Source organism: Hippocampus guttulatus, chromosome 1 (assembly GCF_054856545.1).
Source record: "Hippocampus guttulatus isolate MCC_2025c chromosome 1, RoL_Hgut_1.0, whole genome shotgun sequence".
In the NCBI taxonomy this organism is placed as follows: Eukaryota; Metazoa; Chordata; class Actinopteri; order Syngnathiformes; family Syngnathidae; genus Hippocampus; species Hippocampus guttulatus.
The window spans coordinates 23,948,309-23,969,058 of record NC_141261.1 but is presented as its reverse complement, the minus strand read 5'-3'; the positions used below and the strand labels follow the sequence as shown (position 1 = coordinate 23,969,058).

General features: G+C 43.2%; 1 protein-coding gene across 1 annotated transcript; it reads left to right on the top strand.

The window, feature by feature from the left end:
- The first annotated feature begins 16,536 nt into the window (after positions 1–16,536).
- tmem9 (transmembrane protein 9) lies at positions 16,537–20,627 on the top strand. The gene is made up of 5 exons (XM_086121324.1): positions 16,537–16,755; positions 17,012–17,103; positions 17,200–17,308; positions 18,376–18,507; positions 18,619–20,627. Exons 1-5 carry the CDS (start codon positions 16,663–16,665, stop codon positions 18,757–18,759), a joined length of 567 nt encoding a protein of 188 aa, XP_085977450.1. The 5' UTR covers positions 16,537–16,662; the 3' UTR covers positions 18,760–20,627.
- Positions 20,628–20,750: the final 123 nt, after the last annotated feature.

The window sequence follows — 20,750 nt, the reverse complement described above, 5'->3', positions numbered from 1 at the left end:
TTCTCCCCGTGAATGCGGGGGTTTTCTGCGGACGCTCCGGTTTCCTCCCCTGGATTAGAAATTGGAGTGATGGATAAACCATTTAGGTAGACTAGACCGTTTCATGATGCGAGTTATGCTGAGCCTTTCTTCATTCAGGATGCTGGGGACAAGAGTCAGTTCGACTAAACCGTTGATGTCCAAACTATGGCCTCAGGGCCATTTACAGCCTGCCTTCCATGTTTTAGAGGCCCCCTGCATATATCAGATAAAAATTATAGAAGTGTAGCTGTTGAAAAAGTGGTGAGATGCGAATAATGGAGGCTACCACAACTACAGGTACTACGATGAAACTTTTGTAGATATGCAAAAAGACATTGGCAGCATACTATGGATTGTTATTGTTTTGGTTGGGAATTCTACTGTGTGTGTGTGTGTGCGTGTGTGTATAAGTGATTTTTTTTCATGAAATTGGAATTGTTTTTTTCGACCTCAAAGACACTTCAGTTCGACACTTGTCTCACTCTGCGATTTATTGAACAGAAAAAGTCAATAGTATCCACTTTTCTTGAATCTCAAATACAACAAGTACTGTACAATCCCAAATGTGATAAATAGACCATGACTTGAAGGTATTGCTATGATGCTTCAAGTTGATTTTACTTTCCCCTTTTTGTCCCAGGTAGTGAAACCGCTTAGCAATCAGCCATAGAATGCTCTTCTTACTGCAACAGGCTGTAACAGTCGTAGACTTGGTGTGCTCTGAGCAGAACTGTCTTGATGGGCTTATCTCTGCTCTCCCTGTCTGTGCATCTGCACATCAGATAATGCTCAAACACTGAAAGACCCCCCCCCCCCTCCTCGTTCAGGACTGAGATCGCTTTTCTCACTCTTAACCTTCAAAGCCCGGCAAGGATTGCGTCTTTGATCTGTGCTCGGAAGCCGAGGAGCGAAACGTCTGACAGAGACGAGACGAGCGGACGCACGGAACAGGAGAGGGAAGAGTGACAGCTCACGACATGAACTACAAGCTGTGACCTTTCCAGCAAGCACGCAGGCATGACGAGGCGGGCTCAAGGTGACAGCAGCACGGGCTACTTGGGAAGAAGACAACAAGGCTTTGTTTGTTTGTGATTTAGTGGTCATGGCGGAGTAATAGCGATGGAGATTGCAAAGACACACGGTTGATTAATAACACTGGCATTTTTTTTCCAGAGGACAATTCATGACTGTAAATTGATAACAGGAAGTCATGGAATGCACATATATATTTGTTGTAGTTTTTAATGTATATTTTTTGGGGGTAGCAGTCCATGACTTGAGTAGTGAATCCTTGAGATGCAAGTACCCTGACGATGCACTTAATTCAAGACACTCATATCTCAACCCATCTTTCTCCATCGAAATGAATGGAAATGCCATTAAGCCATTCTGGCCTGACCCCAAAAATAAATATTTGTTATGAGTTTGTTCATTAAAAATAATTCTCCATAGTAATGTTGTACTTTATTTTAAATAATACAGTCATGACACAAAAAATGTCAGGCATTAAGTCGTTTTTGCCCCATTTTTGCTTCAATTCAAAAGACATTGTTCTGCTTCTACTGATCTGCACACTTTGGCCACCTGGGGGCAGTATACAGAGACACTGGGCTGTGAATGTATCGGGCCACAGCTCCTCAGTAAGGTGCAGTAATATTCGACTTTCTTCACACACTGAATATAAAGTAGGCTACTTTGGGTTGCACATGATTAAAATGTGGTCAACTGATGTGATTTTGTACTCTGATTAGAGAAGAACGGAAAATACACAATCAGTTGTGTGATTAAGTACATGATGTGAAATTCTGTGTTTTGTCTTTAGCTTGTTAAATTAAATTGAAATTCCAACTGACATACTGTAAGTTGAGTTGAGTTCCTTGCCACCATACAGCACTTGAATCTCAGTATATTATTGATCGTGATACGAAGTGATAAAACACTATGTACAGTACAGTATACCTGTACGTATGAAAAGGTTGGTGCACATGATATGTACGGTATATGCATAAGACATACTGGACATTAAAACTTCCATCCATCCATTCATTTTGTAATCTGCCTCACGAGGGTCATGGGCATGCTAGAGTCTATTGCAGCTGTCTTCGGGCAGTTGGCGGGGGACACCCTGAACTGGTTGCCAACTAATCACAGGACACACATAGACAAAGAACCATTCACTCTCACACCTAGGGACAATTTAGAGTGTTCCATTAACCTGCCATCCATATTTGTGGAATGTGGGAAGGAACCGGACTCCACAGAGGAAACTCAGGCAGGCACAGGGAGAACATGCAAACTCCCCACAGGAAGGCTGTAGGTGGAATCAAACCCTGGCACTGTGAGGATGATGTGCTAACCAGGCGACTCCCATGCTGACCACTGAAACTTTATATAATTATACAATAGACATTAAGGGGTAACTTGAATGTGCTCATCATGAGTGGCATGTTCTATTTTTGATATTCCCACCCAAACACATAATGAAACAAGACCATTGCATGAACATTTTTGCACAGACTCTTACATCATGACACATTCTTTTGTGATGATTAAACATGGGACATCACTTGTATTGAGCTGCTGGTTATGGGAGATTGGAGGAATGGCGTGTCCATTTCTGTTCCTGGGGCTGAGTGCTTTGAGCATCCTGTCAGCTCAGCGCAGCCCTGAGAAGAAAGGGGGGAGCGTCCCTGCTAACATCACCCATGCACGACCGCTCAGGGCCTCACCAGCAGACCACTTGACGAACCGCAGCAGCAGCTTCCGCAGAGCCTTCACAAGAGATGAGGGGAATACTAAAAGATCAGGCATAGATTTTCTGCTACGAGGTGGAGGTTGGCTGAGGGTGCCGGGGTTGACTGCCCACGTCAACCCCCCCCCCCCCGTCTTCCTGACTAGAGGGACCCTCTGTTTGTCAGCCAGCCAGTGGACCATTACCCTACCACAGCACCGCTTCTCACTCTTTTTCCTGTCTTCTCCATTTCACTCTGCTCAACTCTGTTAAGCAGCTTCTTACTAGGAGAGCCAACAGATAGAGTCATAGCTTCACCCGATCAATCAAACCCCAAATCGTAACTTAGTCCACGGGCTAACGCCGGTAGCTTAAACTTACCGGCTGTCACCGCACCGGCCTTTCTCCCTCGTCATGGGGCGGCACAACTTCGCCGCCTTTGGGTTATTTCTGATACTTCTGACGTTCTGCCATCATCCAGTGACAGGACTACTCCACTATTCTGTCGCGGATCTTCTCCGGATCCGGAGGATTGCACCGGAGCCTCCACCGCCGGAACTGCACCATCATCCTGACATCGCTCGCCTGCCTCGACGTCGCTACATTCACCGCGGGTCGCGTAGACATGTTGACTACAAAAATCCTGGCTCAATCAACTCGACCTGGTCCACATCTCGACGTCCTCCCAGAAACCGCGGCCGCAACACCAACTACTATGCAGTAGCCCGCCTGGCTAGGTCGGCTAACAGCACTGCCGCCATCAAACATGACACCTCCGCTGTCAACTTTGGACTGCTGAACATCCGCTCACTTACGAACAAGGGTCACCTCATTCAAGACGTCCTCGCCGAACGCAAACTTGACTTCCTCGTTTTAACAGAAACCTGGCAACAAACAAACGACTTCGCTGCTCTGAATGACTCCACTCCTCCCGGCTTTGTTTACATCTGCCGTCCCCGTGGCAACGGCCGTGGAGGAGGCCTCGCGGTAATCCACCGCGAGAAGTGGAAAGTCTTACCAGTCTCCGTTCCTGCATCAAGCTCTTTTGAATGCATGGTGTTTAAACTCCCTGGACCCACGCCAACCATCATTGCCACAGTTTATCGCCCCCCGAAGCCACATAGCGATTTCATCAATGAATTTTCCAGTTTAATCACACACTTATCCACTCTCTCGCCAAATTTAATTTTGCTGGGAGATTTTAATATTCACATGGACAACCCCGACCTGCCACTCACAAGAGACTTCACATCCTACCTGGAGAGCCTCGCGATACACTGTCTTACTGACTTCCCCACCCACATCAAAGGCCACACATTGGACTTGGTTTGCTGCTCTGGCTTCTCCCCCTCCAAGCCCACTGCTGATGTTTTTCCTGAAACCGATCATTTCCTCCTCACTTTTAACATCGTACTCCGTCTCTCTACAATCAAAACCTCCCGCCTCATTTCTTTTCGTAATACCAAAAATATCAACATTGACACCTTCTGCTCCATTATCGACCGTTCCCCGCCCCCAGACGCCCTTTCAAACCCGGATGACCTCACCGCTCACTACAATGCCTGCCTCACAAATATTCTAAATTCTCTCGCCCCCCTGAAGACCAGGACTGCTTCATTCTCTACATCTGCCCCCTGGTTTACACCCGCTCTTAGATCATTGAAATCAAAAAACCGCCAACTTGAGCGACTCTATAAGAAAACCGGTCTCACCATCCATAAGGACATGTACACTACCCATATCACTAAATACAAGGACCAAATTGCACAAACCAAATCCAGCTACTACTCCGGCCTCATCCTCTCCAACGAAGGAAATTCAAGAAATCCTCCGGCCACCAAACTCTCTCCCCCTCCACCTGTACTCCACAGCAACCTGCAACTCCATAATGGAACACTTCAATCACAAAATCCTTAAGATCCATCACCAACTCCATCAAAACCTGCCTGCTCCCCCCCCCCATCTGAACCTTCTTCTCCTTGTCATCTCTTCTCCAGTTTTGTTCCACCAACGACTGCTGAATTATCCAACCTCATACTCAAATCCAAGCCCACCACTTGCCAGCTTGATCCCCTCCCTTCATCCCTTGTTAAATCCTGCCTTCCTTCTGTGCTTCCTCTCATATCTGCTATTATCCACTCCTCACTCTCTTCTGGTATTGTCCCATCACTCCTCAAAACTGCTGCTATCACCCCCACACTGAAAAAACATGGCTCTGACCCCAACAACTTTGATAACCTCCGCCCCATCTCCAACCTTCCATTTATCTCGAAAATCCTTGAAAAAACTGTTGCTGCTCAACTCCACTCCCACCTGTCCCTTCACTCTCTCTATGAACCCTTTCAGTCCGGTTTCCGCCCCCGCCACAGCACAGAGACTGCCCTAATCCGTATTGTAAATGATCTCCTCATAGCATCTGATTCCGGTTTAGTCTCCATCCTCATCCTCTTAGACTTGAGCGCTGCCTTTGACACAATCTCTCACCCTATCCTCCTCAATAGACTCTCCTCCATTGGTCTCTCCCACACTCCCCTCAGTTGGTTCCACTCCTACCTCACTGGCCGCACTCAGTTTGTCCAGCTCAAATCCTTCACCTCAAAGCCCTCCCCAGTCACCACAGGTGTACCACAGGGATCTGTCCTAGGTCCCCTTCTCTTCATCATCTACCTCCTGCCTCTTGGCCATATCCTCCGCAAATTTAATATCCACTTCACTGCTTTGCTGATGACACCCAGCTCTACCTCTCCTGCAAGCCAAACTCCATACTCCCACCCCCCTCCCTCACCTCTTGCCTCTCCGAACTCAAAACATGGTTCACAACAAACTTTCTTAAATTAAATACTAATAAAACTGAAGTCCTCCTTCTTGGCACCAAATCCACTTTATCCAAAGTAAACAGTTTTTCCTTCAACATTGACAGCTCCCTAGTGTCCCCCTCCCCCCAGGTTAAGAGTCTGGGTGTCATCCTGGATAGCATGCTCACCTTCCACTCACATATCAACACCATCACCCGCACTGCTTATTTCCACCTCCGCAATATTACCAGACTTCGCCCTTCCCTCACCCCCCGCACCACTGCTATTCTTGTCCACAGTCTTGTCACATCCCGCCTTGATTACTGCAACGCTCTCCTCTTCGGCCTACCTCAAAAGTCCCTTCATAAAATCCAGCTGGTCCAAAACGCCTCTGCTCGCATCATCACAAAAACATCTTCCCAGCAGCACATCACCCCCGTTCTCCAACAGCTTCACTGGCTCCCTGTTCAACATCGCATCAATTACAAACTGCTTCTATATACATATATGGCCATCCACAACCTGGCCCCTCCTTACCTATCCGACCTTCTCCAGGTGCATATCCCTTCTCGCTCCCTCAGATCCTCGTCCTCCCTCCGCCTGTCAGTGCCCCCTGTCCGACTGAGCACCATGGGAGCCAGAGCCTTCAGTCACGCTGCTCCAAAGCTCTGGAACAACCTACCTCCGGACCTCCAAAACTGCACACCTCTTTCCACTTTCAAGTCCCGTCTAAAAACACACCTGTTCAGGATTGCCTACAACACATAGCTCTTCCATTTCCTATGTTTTTATGATTTTATGATTTTATGTCCTGTTTTTATATAATATCTCGTTTACTAATTTTTACATTGTATTTTCTTATTGTCTGTACAGTGTCCTTGGGTGGCATGAAAGGCGCTTTTAAATAAAATGCATTATTATTATTATTATTATTAATATTGACCAGAGATTGCCAGGTAATAAATCGGGTGTGGAATATGAGGAGCTACAGTGCTAAAATGCTAAAAATGTACCCTCAGTGTCAGTTTTGTGAGCTTGATTGTGTACTAAGCAATAATAAATTACCTTGACTAAACACACACACACACACACACGTGAGCAAAGGTGTCAAACTCAAGGCCCCTTGGCCAGATTCAGCCTGCTACTGTCATGATCTTGTTCTTGTGTTTCTCCAGCAGGTGGCAGAGGAGGGCCATCCCTCCACCTTGCACACCTACCATCTAATCATTTACCCCAACAACCCACTCCACCCTGTCTAATTGTCTTTCAGATGTCAAATCCTGGTTGCAAACAAACGTTCTCACTCTTAACTGTACTAAATCTCAACTGCTTATAATCGGTCCTCGGTCCCTCACCCAAACAACCTCCAACTTTAACCTCACTATTGACAACTTCACCCTGTCCCCCTCCTCTCACTGTTGCAACCTCGGTGTCCTTTTTGATAATAACCTCTCTTTCGACCAACACATTACCCAAATCACCAAAACTGCTTTCTTCCACCTCAAAAACATTTCTCGTCTCCGCCCATCACTTTCTTTCAACGCTGCTCAAACCCTCATCCACGCCTTCATCACCTCCCGCCTTGACTACTGCAATAGCATTCTCTACGGTACAACCTCCAAACTCCTCAATAAACTACAGTACATCCAGAATGCCACCGCCCGCCTACTCACCCACACCCGCACTCGTGATCACATCACCCCCCCGTCCTTAAAAACCTCCACTGGCTCCCCGTTCCCCAGCGTATTCAATTTAAACTGCTCCTACTCACCTATAAAGCCCTTCACAATCAGGCCCCCTCCTATCTTTCCGACCTTCTTTACCAATACACTCCTTCCCGCAATCTCCGCTCCTCAAACACAAACCTCCTCGCCATCCCCGTGACCAAGCTCAAAACCTGGGGGGACCGAGCCTTCTCTGTCGCCGCCCCCACCCTCTGGAACGCTCTACCACAACACATCCGCAACTGTACTGACCTCCAATCCTTCAAATCATCCCTTAAAACCCACCTGTTCCGCAATGCTTTTAATACCTTTTAATCTCTTTTACCCATTTTGCTTTTTGTTCATCTAAATGTGCTTTTGTAAATTATGTATGCTTGTTTTAAGTGCACATTTTTATCCTGTGTTTTAAGCTCTTGTAAAGTGTCTTTGAGTGGGATGAAAAGCGCTTTCAAATAAAATTATTATTATTATTATTATTTAAGGACTCCCATGTTATCATGTCTCTGTCGGATAATTCCCCTTGCTCACGACTGTCACCAAGTGTTGAATTCATCTAAACGGTCCATGTTCTGGCTCTTAGTTTTTTACACGCCAAGTTTTCTACACTTACCTTTAGAAGTAGTTTTTCGTTGTAGTTATCGTCACAGTTTGTGCATTGTACGCATGGGTTTCTTCAGGTCTATTTATTGACGAGCAATTTCCGTTCATGTTTTTATTCTTGCCGTTTTTGCAAGCATATTTGGTTGTCTTGTTTTCCTGGTGTTGCACCAGCGTTTTTTTTTTCACCAATTTTCTCTTGGGGTGTTCACTGCATCACAAATGGAAAAAAAATATCTGAGTGTCTTTCAGGGGCAGTGTCACACTGCGCTCTCAATCGTTTTGGTTGTTCATGTGTGTTGTCATCAGAGAGTAAAATGTTTGGAAACATGCCAGACTGATGGCTTCCATTCGAAAGTTCATTACCTCCCCATGCTCTTGTGGTGGGTGACGCACAAATCTGGAATACTGCACAAATTGTCATTTTTGTCCATTGCTAAAACGCGAAATCCAATTTGCTAAACCAGTCCGTGGTATTGAATCCTCTTTTCCCCCAGTGAAGCACACATTTTGCCCTGCGATGCACTTATGAAGCATAACTGTAACCATAGGAGACACAAAGCACAACAACAAGTCCATACACACATGGGCAAAATTGTTGTTGCCCCGCCGTTAATAAAAGATAAGCCCACAGTGGTCACGGGGATAACGTCAATCTGACAAAAACTACATGAAAATTTAATGAAAATTAACCAGTGGACATCAGATATTATTTTTGAATTGTGGTTCAGTAGAATTATTTTGAAAACAAACTCATGAAACAAGTCTGGACAAAATGGTGGTACCACTTGAAGGGAATGAAAATAATTGTCTGTCCTCTAATTAACATAACAGGTATCTCCAAACTTGTAATTAGCTGGCCCATTTTAGGGCTTACAAGGAGTCAGTTTACTGTTTGGTAACATGGTGTGTACAACCCTCAACATGGGCCAAAAGAGATGAAGGAGCGAGTTGTCTCAGGAGATTAGAAAGAAAATTGCAGTCGACCATGTGAAAGGTAAAGGCTGTAAGACTATCTCCACGCAGCTTGGTTTTGTGTAATTCACATTTTAACGTCAAGCCTGTGTGTGTGTGTGTGTGTGTGCGTGTGTGTGTGTGTGTGTGTGTGTGTGTGTGCGTGTGTGTGTGCATGTGTGTGTGTGTGCGTGCGTGCGTGCGTGTGTGTGTGTGTGTGTGTGTGTGTGTGTGTGTGTGGGTGTGTGTGTAGGTGTGTGTGTGTGTGTGGAGACGGGCTTCGGGGCGGGGGTGGGACGTCGTTTGATAACTGAGAACTTTTTGTCAAGCCTTTTGTGATTCTTGTGATCAAGGCCATTGACGTGACTTAATCGTGTGCATCTTAATTTTAGCCTGTTGTACTGCCGCTTCTTATTCCCCGACGGTGATACCTCATCATTCGACTAAATGTAAGTTATTTTGACTCTACGATCAAGATCCTCTATTGATCAAATTCTACCTTATTTGACCTCCTTTTGTGTTGCTTCTTGTGCCTTGCTGCCTCCTTGGCTGCTCCAACTCCACGTGTGCTTAGATCACAGCAAGCGCTTTTGGGCACTATTGATTTCTGCCATTTTGAGATGACAACTTTGGTCCCAGTTGGCCGTGTTTGACTGTTGCTTTTGGCCATAGGGAGCGAGACAACATTTAGAAAGAGACACGGAAGGTGATGGCTATCTGTAACACACATGCATTTGTCTCCATGCGCTCTCTTTCCGGATGGTGCCATTGTTTGGGTTTGTGAAAGCACCATAAGGCATCCAGCCCATTTTGGTGCACTGCTGAGCTGCCGTAGTAGATTGCGATGAATACGGCAAAGAAGGAGGTGAGTCAAGGTGAGGAAGTGTCTACTGACACAAACAATTACGCCTGCAAATGTGGCCTGAAGCTGGGAGAGCTGGATCAAACACGGCCCCGACATGGGAATCAGCAGGTAAAATAGAAGGTGGTGGCAGCTCAATGCCATACCAAACCAAAAAATTGGGTGTGAAGAATTAGACTTGACATTTTCTTTCTTGTGTCCTTGTTATGGTCGACAAATGCGGGAGCCTGTTTTACTTTGCTTGTATGTGCTTATTCTTTAAGGCAGCTGACACAAAAACAAGTGTCACACAACATTACTACGTACGTCTGTTTGTGCATCAACTTTCTCTTGTACGCAGATTGAACTTTGGCAGAGCCCAATTCACATCCTTTGAAAACCCTGTAAAATTATTTCGGAAATTTGTTTAAAAGTACATTATATATCTTCATACAAGCTCATTGCTGCATAATTGCAGTGTGCAGTTAGCTAGTTAGCAATGCCTATGCCCTCAAAAGGCATCTTGCCTTCGTATATTCTGTTGGCTTGACCAATTTAGCCATGAGTACACATGTCACAGAGTCCGATGTGTGAACAGGAGCTTCATGTTGGCACGGCCTCCTCAGAGTGTCTCGTCGGAGCTTGCAAAAATCCTGCAACGACTCAGTGGGATAGATTCCAGCCGTCAAAGGTTTCAAGCCAATACATTTCCACGGCTAAATAAATGTGTCTTTGATCATAAGAAAAATGCTAAATGAAAGAGCATCCATTTTTCCAGGACGTAGCAGTGGAATTTGATTGACAGTTAAGGGGGGCGTGTTTTCAGTGCATTCAGCGGACATGCACACATAATTTGAGAACTGAGACAAGGGCTTGATTTTTCACAATTTGAAGCCTCATTTTCTATACTTGACATTTTTTTAAATGTCAAGTATGTCTAAATCTGAATCTAAACATTCAGATTTAGCATTCTTGTTGATAACATAATCCTCTCTGTGGTGTGTCAAAATTACAAGACCTTTTCATTTTCACTTTTTGTGGACTTTAAGGATTCTGCACATTGTTTCATATACCTAATGACGTAGTTCTCGTGTCAATTAGGGCCCATTGTGAAGTCTGCCAAGTCTTGTGAAACCGCACGGCAGATGTTTCAACAGCAGAGCACATGTAACATCATCTTATAACAAAAAAAAAAAAAAAACGCCCATCATCCTTGCCTACAGCAATTGATCCAACTGTTTTTCAGTGCATGTCACTTTTCATTGTTTTCAGCTGTCTTCCTCTCTGACCCATGAAGTCCTCTCTTGAAAGATGCATGTGGACTCCTGTCAGTCAGCTCCTTCATTTTCTGATGAACACGCCATGATTCCATGCACTGGTAAAATTGTGCTAGGCAAAATGGCACTGCATATATCTGTCATTCCATTTCAACCAATCTCCCTGTAATTTCAGCGAGTCACAGTTGCAAATCAGATGTCTTGAATGAAAATTTCAGTGGTTGGAAATGTAATTATGACTGGTCATCATTCGAGTAAATGTTAATCCTAACCCCAAATTTACAGATAGTGAAACTTTGCTTTTCAATGTTAAATCTGCTTGCCATAGATTCAGGCCTCTCTGTTTTTGTTGACATATCTGATGTTGCTGCTGCCCAATGTGGTTGTGGAGCGTGTTTTTCAGTAAATGTAAAAGCAGTGAAAGAGGGCTGAAATAAATCCTCGAGTAATTTGGGTAACTAGTGCCACTTTACTTTTTTCCTGCCTCGGGTACCCGCTTATTTATGTGTACACTGCCAAGAAGAAGTCAAGCTAATCTCAACAAACAATTGTTTATGGCAGAGATGTCCAATTTTGGGCCTCAAGGGCCAATGTCCTGCCTGTTTTCCATCTCTCCCTGGTGAACCACCTGATTCAAAGTGTCAGCTCATCAGCAAGCTCCGAAGAAGCAAGTTGCTCTGCATGATAGTAATACGCCGCCAATGCAGAAAGGATTTGTCAGGTTGCATGGTGGTGGTGGACCCCCAAAACCAGGCAAGAGGGAGGAGCAGGTTGTACTTGAAGAATTGTATTAAAACACCGAAAAAAATAAATCCTAAAGAAACAAAGTCCTGAAAACAAAAAGAATCCAAAGTAGCAAACAAAACCATGACTGAAGCAAAAACTAACCATGACTGAGAACAAACATGACAGTAGCAAACACATAAACAATGACCCGACAATGAGTGGTCGGGCGGGAGTCCTTTTAAACAACTTATTACATAATGACCAACAGGTGTGCAGCTGCAGGGGAGCCCTACAGTCCCACCTGTTGGTCCCAAACCGAATCATGACAGGATTGGGTCTACTTCAAAATAAACTTTATAAGGATATTAATGCCTCCATATTAATTTATTTTGAAGTTGTTCCAGGCAGCGTTTCGCTAAGGGTGCTATAAAAAATGACTTAATTATGCTGACACTGTATTGTACAGCGCCTGTAGCCAGCATTGAGCGGTGGCTCCAGTGCTAGCTAGAGCTATCGGGTGTTAGCACTAGCAAGCGCTACCAGCGCTCAAACACTCCACATAGGCTGGTGAAAGCCATCTGATTACTTTTCAAAGGCAGTTTATTAGACATAATATAGTCTGCACACATTGATGCTGCCAGTCTGACAGTTTTTTCCAACTGATTACAAACACATCAGTTTTATGCAAGTGTGATTTAAAATTGCTCGACCCAAATATATGCCCATGGGAAGAGATTTATCTAAAATTTGACAAATGTTTCTTATCTCGAAAAGAAAATAGTGAATACCTGAAAATGACAACCATTTGGAAATCCGTTAAGAGGATTTATTTTCGTCTTCAGTGATTAAAAACAAGAAGTGTGTGTGTGTGTGTGTGTGTTATTCAAAATATAAAATAAAAGGCAGATGTAAGAATGAACGGGTAGTTGAGGAGTATACATCCAGCAATAGATCCTTATCTCTTTTCTTGAGGTCTTATTTCTCTACAGCATGGCTGAGGTAGAAGCAAGTGAAGGGTGGAAGTGGTTGTCCCCCTACGTTTGTGTCCATCAAGTGTCATGGCCCCTCACAGCTTTCATGTTGCGTTTGGCTGAGTGTCCTGCTCCAGCATCTCCATTTTCTCATTGGAGATCTGCATCCCTCAGAGGCAGGAGATGCTCGATCCTCTGCATCTACATTTCATGTCAGCTCAGCATCGCCGAGCCCAGCTCTCACCTTGGTGTCACGGTCTCCTCAGCAGACGCCTCCCACCCCTGCACGGCCCCAGCTGGTTGACAGGCAGCTGTCCTTGCGCGTAAACCAGGAGAGGACACACACTGTACTCTGAGTTAACATCACTGCCTAAGTTTTCTCGCACCTTTTGAAACGGCAACTTCTGCGGTTCAGCCACTTTTTCTGGAGCAATCGTGCAAACTTCCAAAGAGGAAATGAAACTTGATTTCATCAAACTTTTTGACATCAGACATATCATCAATAGCAATCACAACATGGTCCAATATTTTAATTATAATAATTACTAGAAAGAAAGTATTGATTTCAACAAGTTAGGTCAGCAAACTGTATATAAAATAGCAAATTCTACATTTTTTTTAAAATTAATGCCAATCAAAAATATAAAAAAAATATTCATTTCACATGTTCCTATGTATGCCAGATGATACATTTCAAAGCACAGATTTAACGTTAGCATGCCTCCAGCGTTTAGCAATGACAGGACCAATCAGATTGGATGCTCCTGAGTGTCTTCATACAATGTCATGGTGTCTTTACTTTTCTGCCTCATCATTTGTTTTTGTACAAAAAGCCCCATATTTAGGCCCAAAAAAGCATTTTACAAGTCAAAAAAGTGGGCGTGTCTATCTGTCAATAAACAGCCTAGAGCCTCTTTTTTGAACAATTGTTCTTGAATTGCCAGACTGATGCATGTTGTGAAGTCTGTTAAGTTCACTGCCACGAAAGAGCACTCATATCTCAAATTTTTGTTTGCAAGTCAAAGCCCAAAAATCTGCACGACAGTGATGCCTTGAGGTATAAGTCGAGTCACTTATACTTCAAGGCATCACTGTAGTTTCAGCCGTAGACATATCACAAACTATGATCCCGAAATGGTTTAGTATCATCTCAAACTCATCTTGCAACATTACACTTAAAAAAAAAAAGGCTTACACATGATTTGATTTCGGGGAAAAAATGACCACTGGAATTTGACCTGCACATGGAAGAGAAACATGATGAGCAGAAAACCCTAAAATATGTAAAAAAAAAATTTAAACATTTTAAAAAATCCAACAAGCAGCGGACGTTAAGTTCCACAGGAAAACAAAAACAACTCACACGTTTGTTCCACGTTATTGGTAACAACACTATTTATTTCAAGCCAGATCAATTTTTATTTATTTTATTTTATTTTTTTTTTGGTGTCAGCAAACCTTTGAGGCTAATGTGTAAATAGTTTGATCAAGAAGTAAAATCTGTTTGGCTTCCACGGGAAAGAAAATGTCAGTCAGGGGCTCAAAACAGGCCAGAGGCTGATGAAGACAAATGTGCAAACACATGTTGGCAGAATTGCTTTTTGGTGGAGTGTGATCGGCTACACTCAGCAGGGCGGAACCACGAGTTGTGATTTATAGTTTTTTTGTGCTGCCCCTGGACCGCCACTGTCTGCTGCCTCCCATGACTGCCATTACCATGGGTGTCCATAAGAATCGCTTCTCCTGCTGAGGGCAGGGGAGACGAATGAGACGAGATAGGATGAGAGTAGCCAAGAGATAGTCTTGTAATTCAAACGGCGTCTTCCACAAAAGCTAAAAGATCTAAAGGAAGAGAGAAGGTGAAAAAAAACACTGCAGACGATATGATAAAGGTCAAAAGGAACCATTGTAAAAGGTTGAGAGCTGTAAAGAATAAGGACACAAAAGGGTTTCTTCCCATAGGTCATGCGTGACTTCTTCAGAATGTTTGCAATAAAAAATAAAAAAAAATAAAAAAGTTGTATTGCTCCTGATATAGAAGCAAACAGGGAATTTTGCCTTGTAAAAAACATTTGTTTTAAGAGGAAGTCAAGTCCAAATTTTCTTTCCAATAATATGTTCTACGCGCCCCCCACTAATCAGAAACATAAGGCCTAATAACGGTTTTAACAAATGTGACTGCGGCCTTTAAGATGCATGGACAATACAAATGAACAGAGGTGCACGTTAAACAACACATCACATACTACAAACACATGAATAAACATGGACCGACTGATGATCACTTTGACGAGTGGCAAGCACATCACGCAACATCATACAGTTAGACTACTGCTAATGCAATGTCGGAGCCACCCTGGCTAGTCCACCAATATTGCACAACGCCAAAGTACTGTAGTGACAGGTGATACGAGGTCACCATAGCAATAGATAAAGGCACTATATCTCCTTTTTACAAATCAGTGTGACGTCAAATGATATTCAGACTTGTCCTACAAAGTCAATTGTTTTCACATATTGTTGCTCTAATGCAAATTGGCTTTTTGGCTCTTTGTCATTTCGGGTGAGATACAACGACACTTTCAATCTTGTTGAACTGGCCCAGTCCAACCATCCCAACCATTGGCCACCAAGACGCTGTCGTTCGTTTTGCCATGAGCCTTGTGCTGTAGCATCTCCTAGTGGCAGATTGCCAACATGAAAATTAATTAATAGATTCAGTCAATAGTTCCATGTAATTCCATTTTGACTTAATTGAAAGCAAAATGTTTGGTCGTAATACGTAGAACATGTCATTTGTACACAAGCATTGGTAAACAAAAGACAAATGTTTCAAAATCAAAACACATTGCGCCCCACATTGTGTGCTGTAAACGTATTTGCAGAAGAGACAAGGTTTTGGGCAGTGTGGATGATGACGAGGCGCATAGCATTGAGGTGAGACAGAGGATGGCTTGCACATTTCAACACTAATATCTCGGTTTATTAGAGAAATAACCGTGCCTTTAATCGATCTCTGTGACCACAAGCCCAAGTGGTTCAGGGCAGGATGAATTTGTCGATTCCTTGGGCTTATTAAGCGTATCTGACGATCCAGGGGAAAAAAATGAAAACAGGATTACTTGGAAATATAGGTATTGATTTGGTCAAGGATTCAGGTCTTAAATTTCACATTCAACCAGCTAAGCGGGATTTCATTTGTATGCAGTGTTGTCTTGAAATTATGGGAAAAAAATTGATGCCTTTAAAAACTCCTCAGTCATGCTTTCCCGACTGGAAATAATAATGAAATTACCTTTAGTGGAAGAGACAATGAGAAGAAACCACATTTACTCTATGGATGATGGCAAAATATTCTTTCCACATTGTCTTTCTTTTTACTCAAATCATACCTGGCATGTACACAAAATCCTAAAAGTCGATTCAGTCGATTAACAATAAGGGATTCGAGGAAATATCAGCAATTGATGAGCTTATGCATCATGAATAATCACACCAAGTTTAATATTTAACCCATTTCTTGTACGAGTGTGATTTTGTTCATAAATGTGCCTTTTATTAAATGTTCTCCTCCAAAATACAGTGGCGGGCCGTGCCTTTCCACCTTAGGCCTTCAGTGACGTCACATTTAGCAAAATGGCGGAACATTTAGCAAAATGTGAAAAACTGTTTTACACAAGTATTTAAATACTTTTAAAGTATTTCAACAACAGCAAAAGCGTTTTTAGTGTATAGTATTATAAAACCTAACCTTCAGTGAATGGTTTGGTGAACGAATTTACTTGTACGTGTCTCGATTCTGTATATGTATTTTATCCAGCAGGTGGCAGCGTGTGTGTGTGCGTGTGTACGTGTGTGCGCGCGTGCGCGTTTTGCGTCTTCTGTGACGATACCCGGAAATAGGAAGTGGAGAATTCGGCCACTGTCAAAACATATTAGCTTCTCGAGTGTTGCGCAACCATTCTGCTACTGTGTTGCATTTTGCTCTGGCGGAAAACGGCATCGTGTTGAGGGCCGCTGAGAGAATGCCGTTTTGCGGGGGGACTTCGTGGAGAATTGTCGTAGCTGCAGCGCTCGTGGCGCTGTTGCTGGATGCTGCTGCTTTTGCAGACGCCAAGGTAAGACAGGCGTACATCCTGCGGGGGAAAAAAACCTGTTTGGTGAAATTATTGTGAACGAACCATAATGTACTGTCAACATATTAGGTAATAGGTATCCATTTGCAGGACTATATCGGAATCAAAAGTGATATGACAAAATATACTTTGTTTCATGCATGTTGTATTTTATAGTTGTTGTTTTTAAATACCATGAACAGCAAGTACCCCTTCATTTAACTCGTGTTCTCTTTCGTTGATTCTACTACAATGACAGAACTTTGAAGACGTTCGCTGCAAGTGCATCTGCCCGCCTTACAGAAACATCACTGGCCACATTTACAACAGAAATGTTTCCCAAAAGGATTGGTAAATGCAACGCGTTTCTCCGCTTGTTCTGTTCCAACCAATTGGAGATTCGTCACCTGTTCAATTCTGATACACGTAGTTTGTCTTTTCCCATAGCAACTGCCTCCATGTTGTGGATCCCATGCCGGTGCCTGGCCATGATGTGGAGGCTTACTGCCTGCTCTGTGAGTGCAAGTACGAGGAGCGGAGCACCAACACTATCAAGGTAGGACAAGGCTTCCTCACTAGTAATGTTTTACCACCTCAGTTATTATTATTATTTGTCAATTAGGAGTTCTTAACATTTTGGCAGGGGTTATTTTGGCGTGACCGGCAACTTGCCACCTAGTGCATCACGCAGGAATATCAAGTATAAATTATGCGCTGCTCAAAGTGTGCCTCCTTGTGCCGTATCGAGCAGATACGGCTTTATTCCTTCCTGTCCGAATCCCTCTTTCTACCCTTTTTATTCTAACGGCCACCGCTGGAATCGGGAGGCAGTTAAGGTGGAAGCCAGTAGAACCGTAACACAGCAGGCATCAGCCTAAAATAACCCATTCACGACCAACCTACTGTAATCACGGTAAAATAGCTGATTCACAACTGACACAGAATTCCTTGCTAACATCATAATCACTGCCTAAAAAAACCCCAACAATAACAAAACACATGTGGGCGTCACTCTTCTGCCAATATGATGCTGTCCACTGCACTTTATAACTCCCAGACCATCCTATTTTTTTCTCATCAGGAAAAATAAGTAAACCGGTGGCAAGATCGCCTTCCAGCCCTAATCTACAGCAATTTTCATGATGAAATTCAGTTAATTTTACGGCATAGGAACGAAACGAGGACCGATAATGCGGCATGCGTGTACTGTTGCATAGTGTGTGGGATGCAGGCTGGGCTGCAAGAGGGCACTGGTCGAGCAAGTTGGCCAGATTCATTTCATATGCAGTATGATGTTGGTGCGACTAAGAAATTTCTGCCATCCAGTGGTAATTTCAGATATTACATCTTGAAAGGAGAGTGGACCGCTGCAGGTTTGTCGTATTTTTTTTCTATTTGTTCTTTTTGTTCATATATTGAATAGTTTTCCCATTTTTTTAATCTGCATTTTAGGAAGAATTTGGGGTTTGTAAAAAATGAATAAATGAATTTAAATAAATATTATATATATATATATTTTTATAACTACATGATGATTTTTGAACATGTGTCTTGTGCCAGTTGCCCATCCCTGTACTAAATAGTTGCACAAGGTCTGGTTAACAATGACTGCTTTTGCCACAGGTGACGATCATCATATACCTATCTGTTTTGGGGGCACTGATGCTGTACATGCTGTTCCTCCTGTTGGTGGATCCTCTCATCCGCAAGCACGACGCATACACCCAGCCCCTGCACAACGAGGAGGACTCTGAGGTATGTTCAATACTCGACACGTGCATTGACTTCGGCTCAAGGTAGCCATTCCTTTTGCTTTCATGAATCTGGGTTTCTCCATGTGTGCGCTTCTCTTCTGCCTGCGTCTAGGAGATGCGTCCACGGGTAGGCAGTAGCCAGGCTAGAGGAAACACAGTGCTGGAGCGGGTCGAGGGGGCACAGCAACGCTGGAAGAAGCAGGTCCAGGAACAGCGCAAGACTGTGTTTGACCGCCACAAGATGCTTAGTTAAACGTAGCGTCGACCATTCAGAACCCAGGTTGAGAGCGGGTATTTCCTCTGCCATCAGCTGCACTTTCTTTATTGCTCTTCACTGTCACAATTTCACAAAATAGAGTTCCGTGGCTTGACCCAAAAATATAACTACTAGTGTAACGCTGATGATCATGGTGCTTCTCCCTACTTATCTTTGGGTTCCTTGTCAATAACCTACCCATGGTTAACCAACTACTGAATGTGCATTAGAGTGACACCCCCCCAAAAAGCTAGTATTTGACCCCACAAAAAAGGGTTATAATTTGCCTACATTAATCGATTAAACCATAAATATATGATGTGTTCAAAATTTCTTTGGCAGATGAAGGGCAAAAATGTTGTATTCCATGAACCTCCACGTCCAACTTGCCAAGTTGTGCCAATACATTAATTGCATACATTTATTGTGTTCCAATAATACTTAAGTAAAATGTCATTTCATAATGTCCCATGTGGTTGAAAAGCAAAGTGAGGAGAGTCTCTGTCACCCAAATGCCCAAGTGGAGTCTACGATAATTGCCGACAACCGTGTAATAACCACACTCTTTGATTCTCATCCCTTAATCAGCAGATTAATGTTGAATGGCAATGCAAACATGCAAACAGTAATCATTACGTCTGCCTCAAATTTACAATCGAAAGGTCAATCTAATGACCCACTGCACATGAAAAAGAAAAGATCTGATTTAAAGTGATCAGATCAGATCCTTGTATGTTGTGATTGTGAAACGCGGTCATGTCGAAGATTGGGTTGTGCTGGTCTTCTTTCATAGAGTTGCTTCATTTTTCTTCCCTGGTTTAAAACAAAATCATTGCCGTAATCAGAAAGAATGATTTCTTCCCTCTAGTTGAGGGATGAGAGCAACTGTAAACAGCACAGATGTTCACCATGGTTGTGAGCACAAAATGGACATGGCGACTATTTTTCATTCATTTCACTCCCTTAACCGGTTGCTCTAACGTGGCTGCCTTAGCACAGGGGTAGGGAAACTCTGGTTCCCCGAGAACCATATCCTGCCTGTTTTAGATCCCTCCCTACTCCAAAAAACCTTATTCAAATGATCAGTTGTATTAGCCAGGGCTTCGGCGCCCTCTTGTGGCATTTTAGGGTGTTGCCGAAAGCAATAGTTGGGTATTTTTTAGCGCCAAGTGGAGGAAAAAAATCCCCATGAAAAAAATAATAAATAAGTGATTGTGTGAGATGCGGCTTTCGACCGTACTCTGATGCACTTTCCTCATTTGCAACTGGACCAGTCACATAATTATTGCAAGCGTTTGCTATGAAACATAAGCTCAACCATGTTACCTTTTGGCCGTGCAACACACATGAATGTCCTTTTATCCTGGTTTTAATCTCATTGTGAGCTCTACAAAATGTGTGACACTTTTTGTTGGCCATGAAGCATTGTTTGAAGGAGTAGGAAAATCTCCTCAATCACACCAGTTGTTTATTCATAATTTATTGCTGTTGATGGTAAGTTGTGCACATAATCATAATATGTTCTGTTTGTGTTTTTCCTCTTTTCCTTTGTTTTGGTGATGCACAAAAGCCAAATCCAAATTTGGTGCCCAGTGCACGCCATTCACATTTTACAAAAATAACTAGCAGATGATTAAGCCTGGTGGTATGACTTGGTATCATATGAATTCACTTTGTTGTATTTGAAATCCCCATTGCTCCTAATGTGATGCCCACTCACTTAGTTTTCATCATTTAATTTGTCATGATTGTTTTATGACATATTTATGACTAATTTGAATGTTCTTGCTGTTATTTTGTATTTATATTGATTTGTCTGTATATTTGTCTCAATGCAAAATAAGAAATCACTGGTTAAGAAGTAATTGTGGGTGTGTTTGTGTTCCTAATTTGCTCATACTGAATATTAGCACTAGAGAGCAACATACAACGTGATGGACTACAATTTCCCCGGTATCAATACTGCTCGCTTGTCAAATTATCAGTTC

What these genes read in the sequence shown, in the direction of transcription:
- tmem9 (XM_086121324.1), top strand. Translation starts at nt 16,663, where the DNA reads ATGCCGTTTTGCGGGGGGACTTCGTGGAGAATTGTCGTAGCTGCAGCG. An exon ending in AATGTTTCCCAAAAGGATTG is followed by an intron (nt 17,104 to 17,199) that starts GTAAATGCAACG and finishes CTTTTCCCATAG; the next exon opens with CAACTGCCTCCATGTTGTGG. An exon ending in ACAACGAGGAGGACTCTGAG is followed by an intron (nt 18,508 to 18,618) that starts GTATGTTCAATA and finishes GCCTGCGTCTAG; the next exon opens with GAGATGCGTCCACGGGTAGG.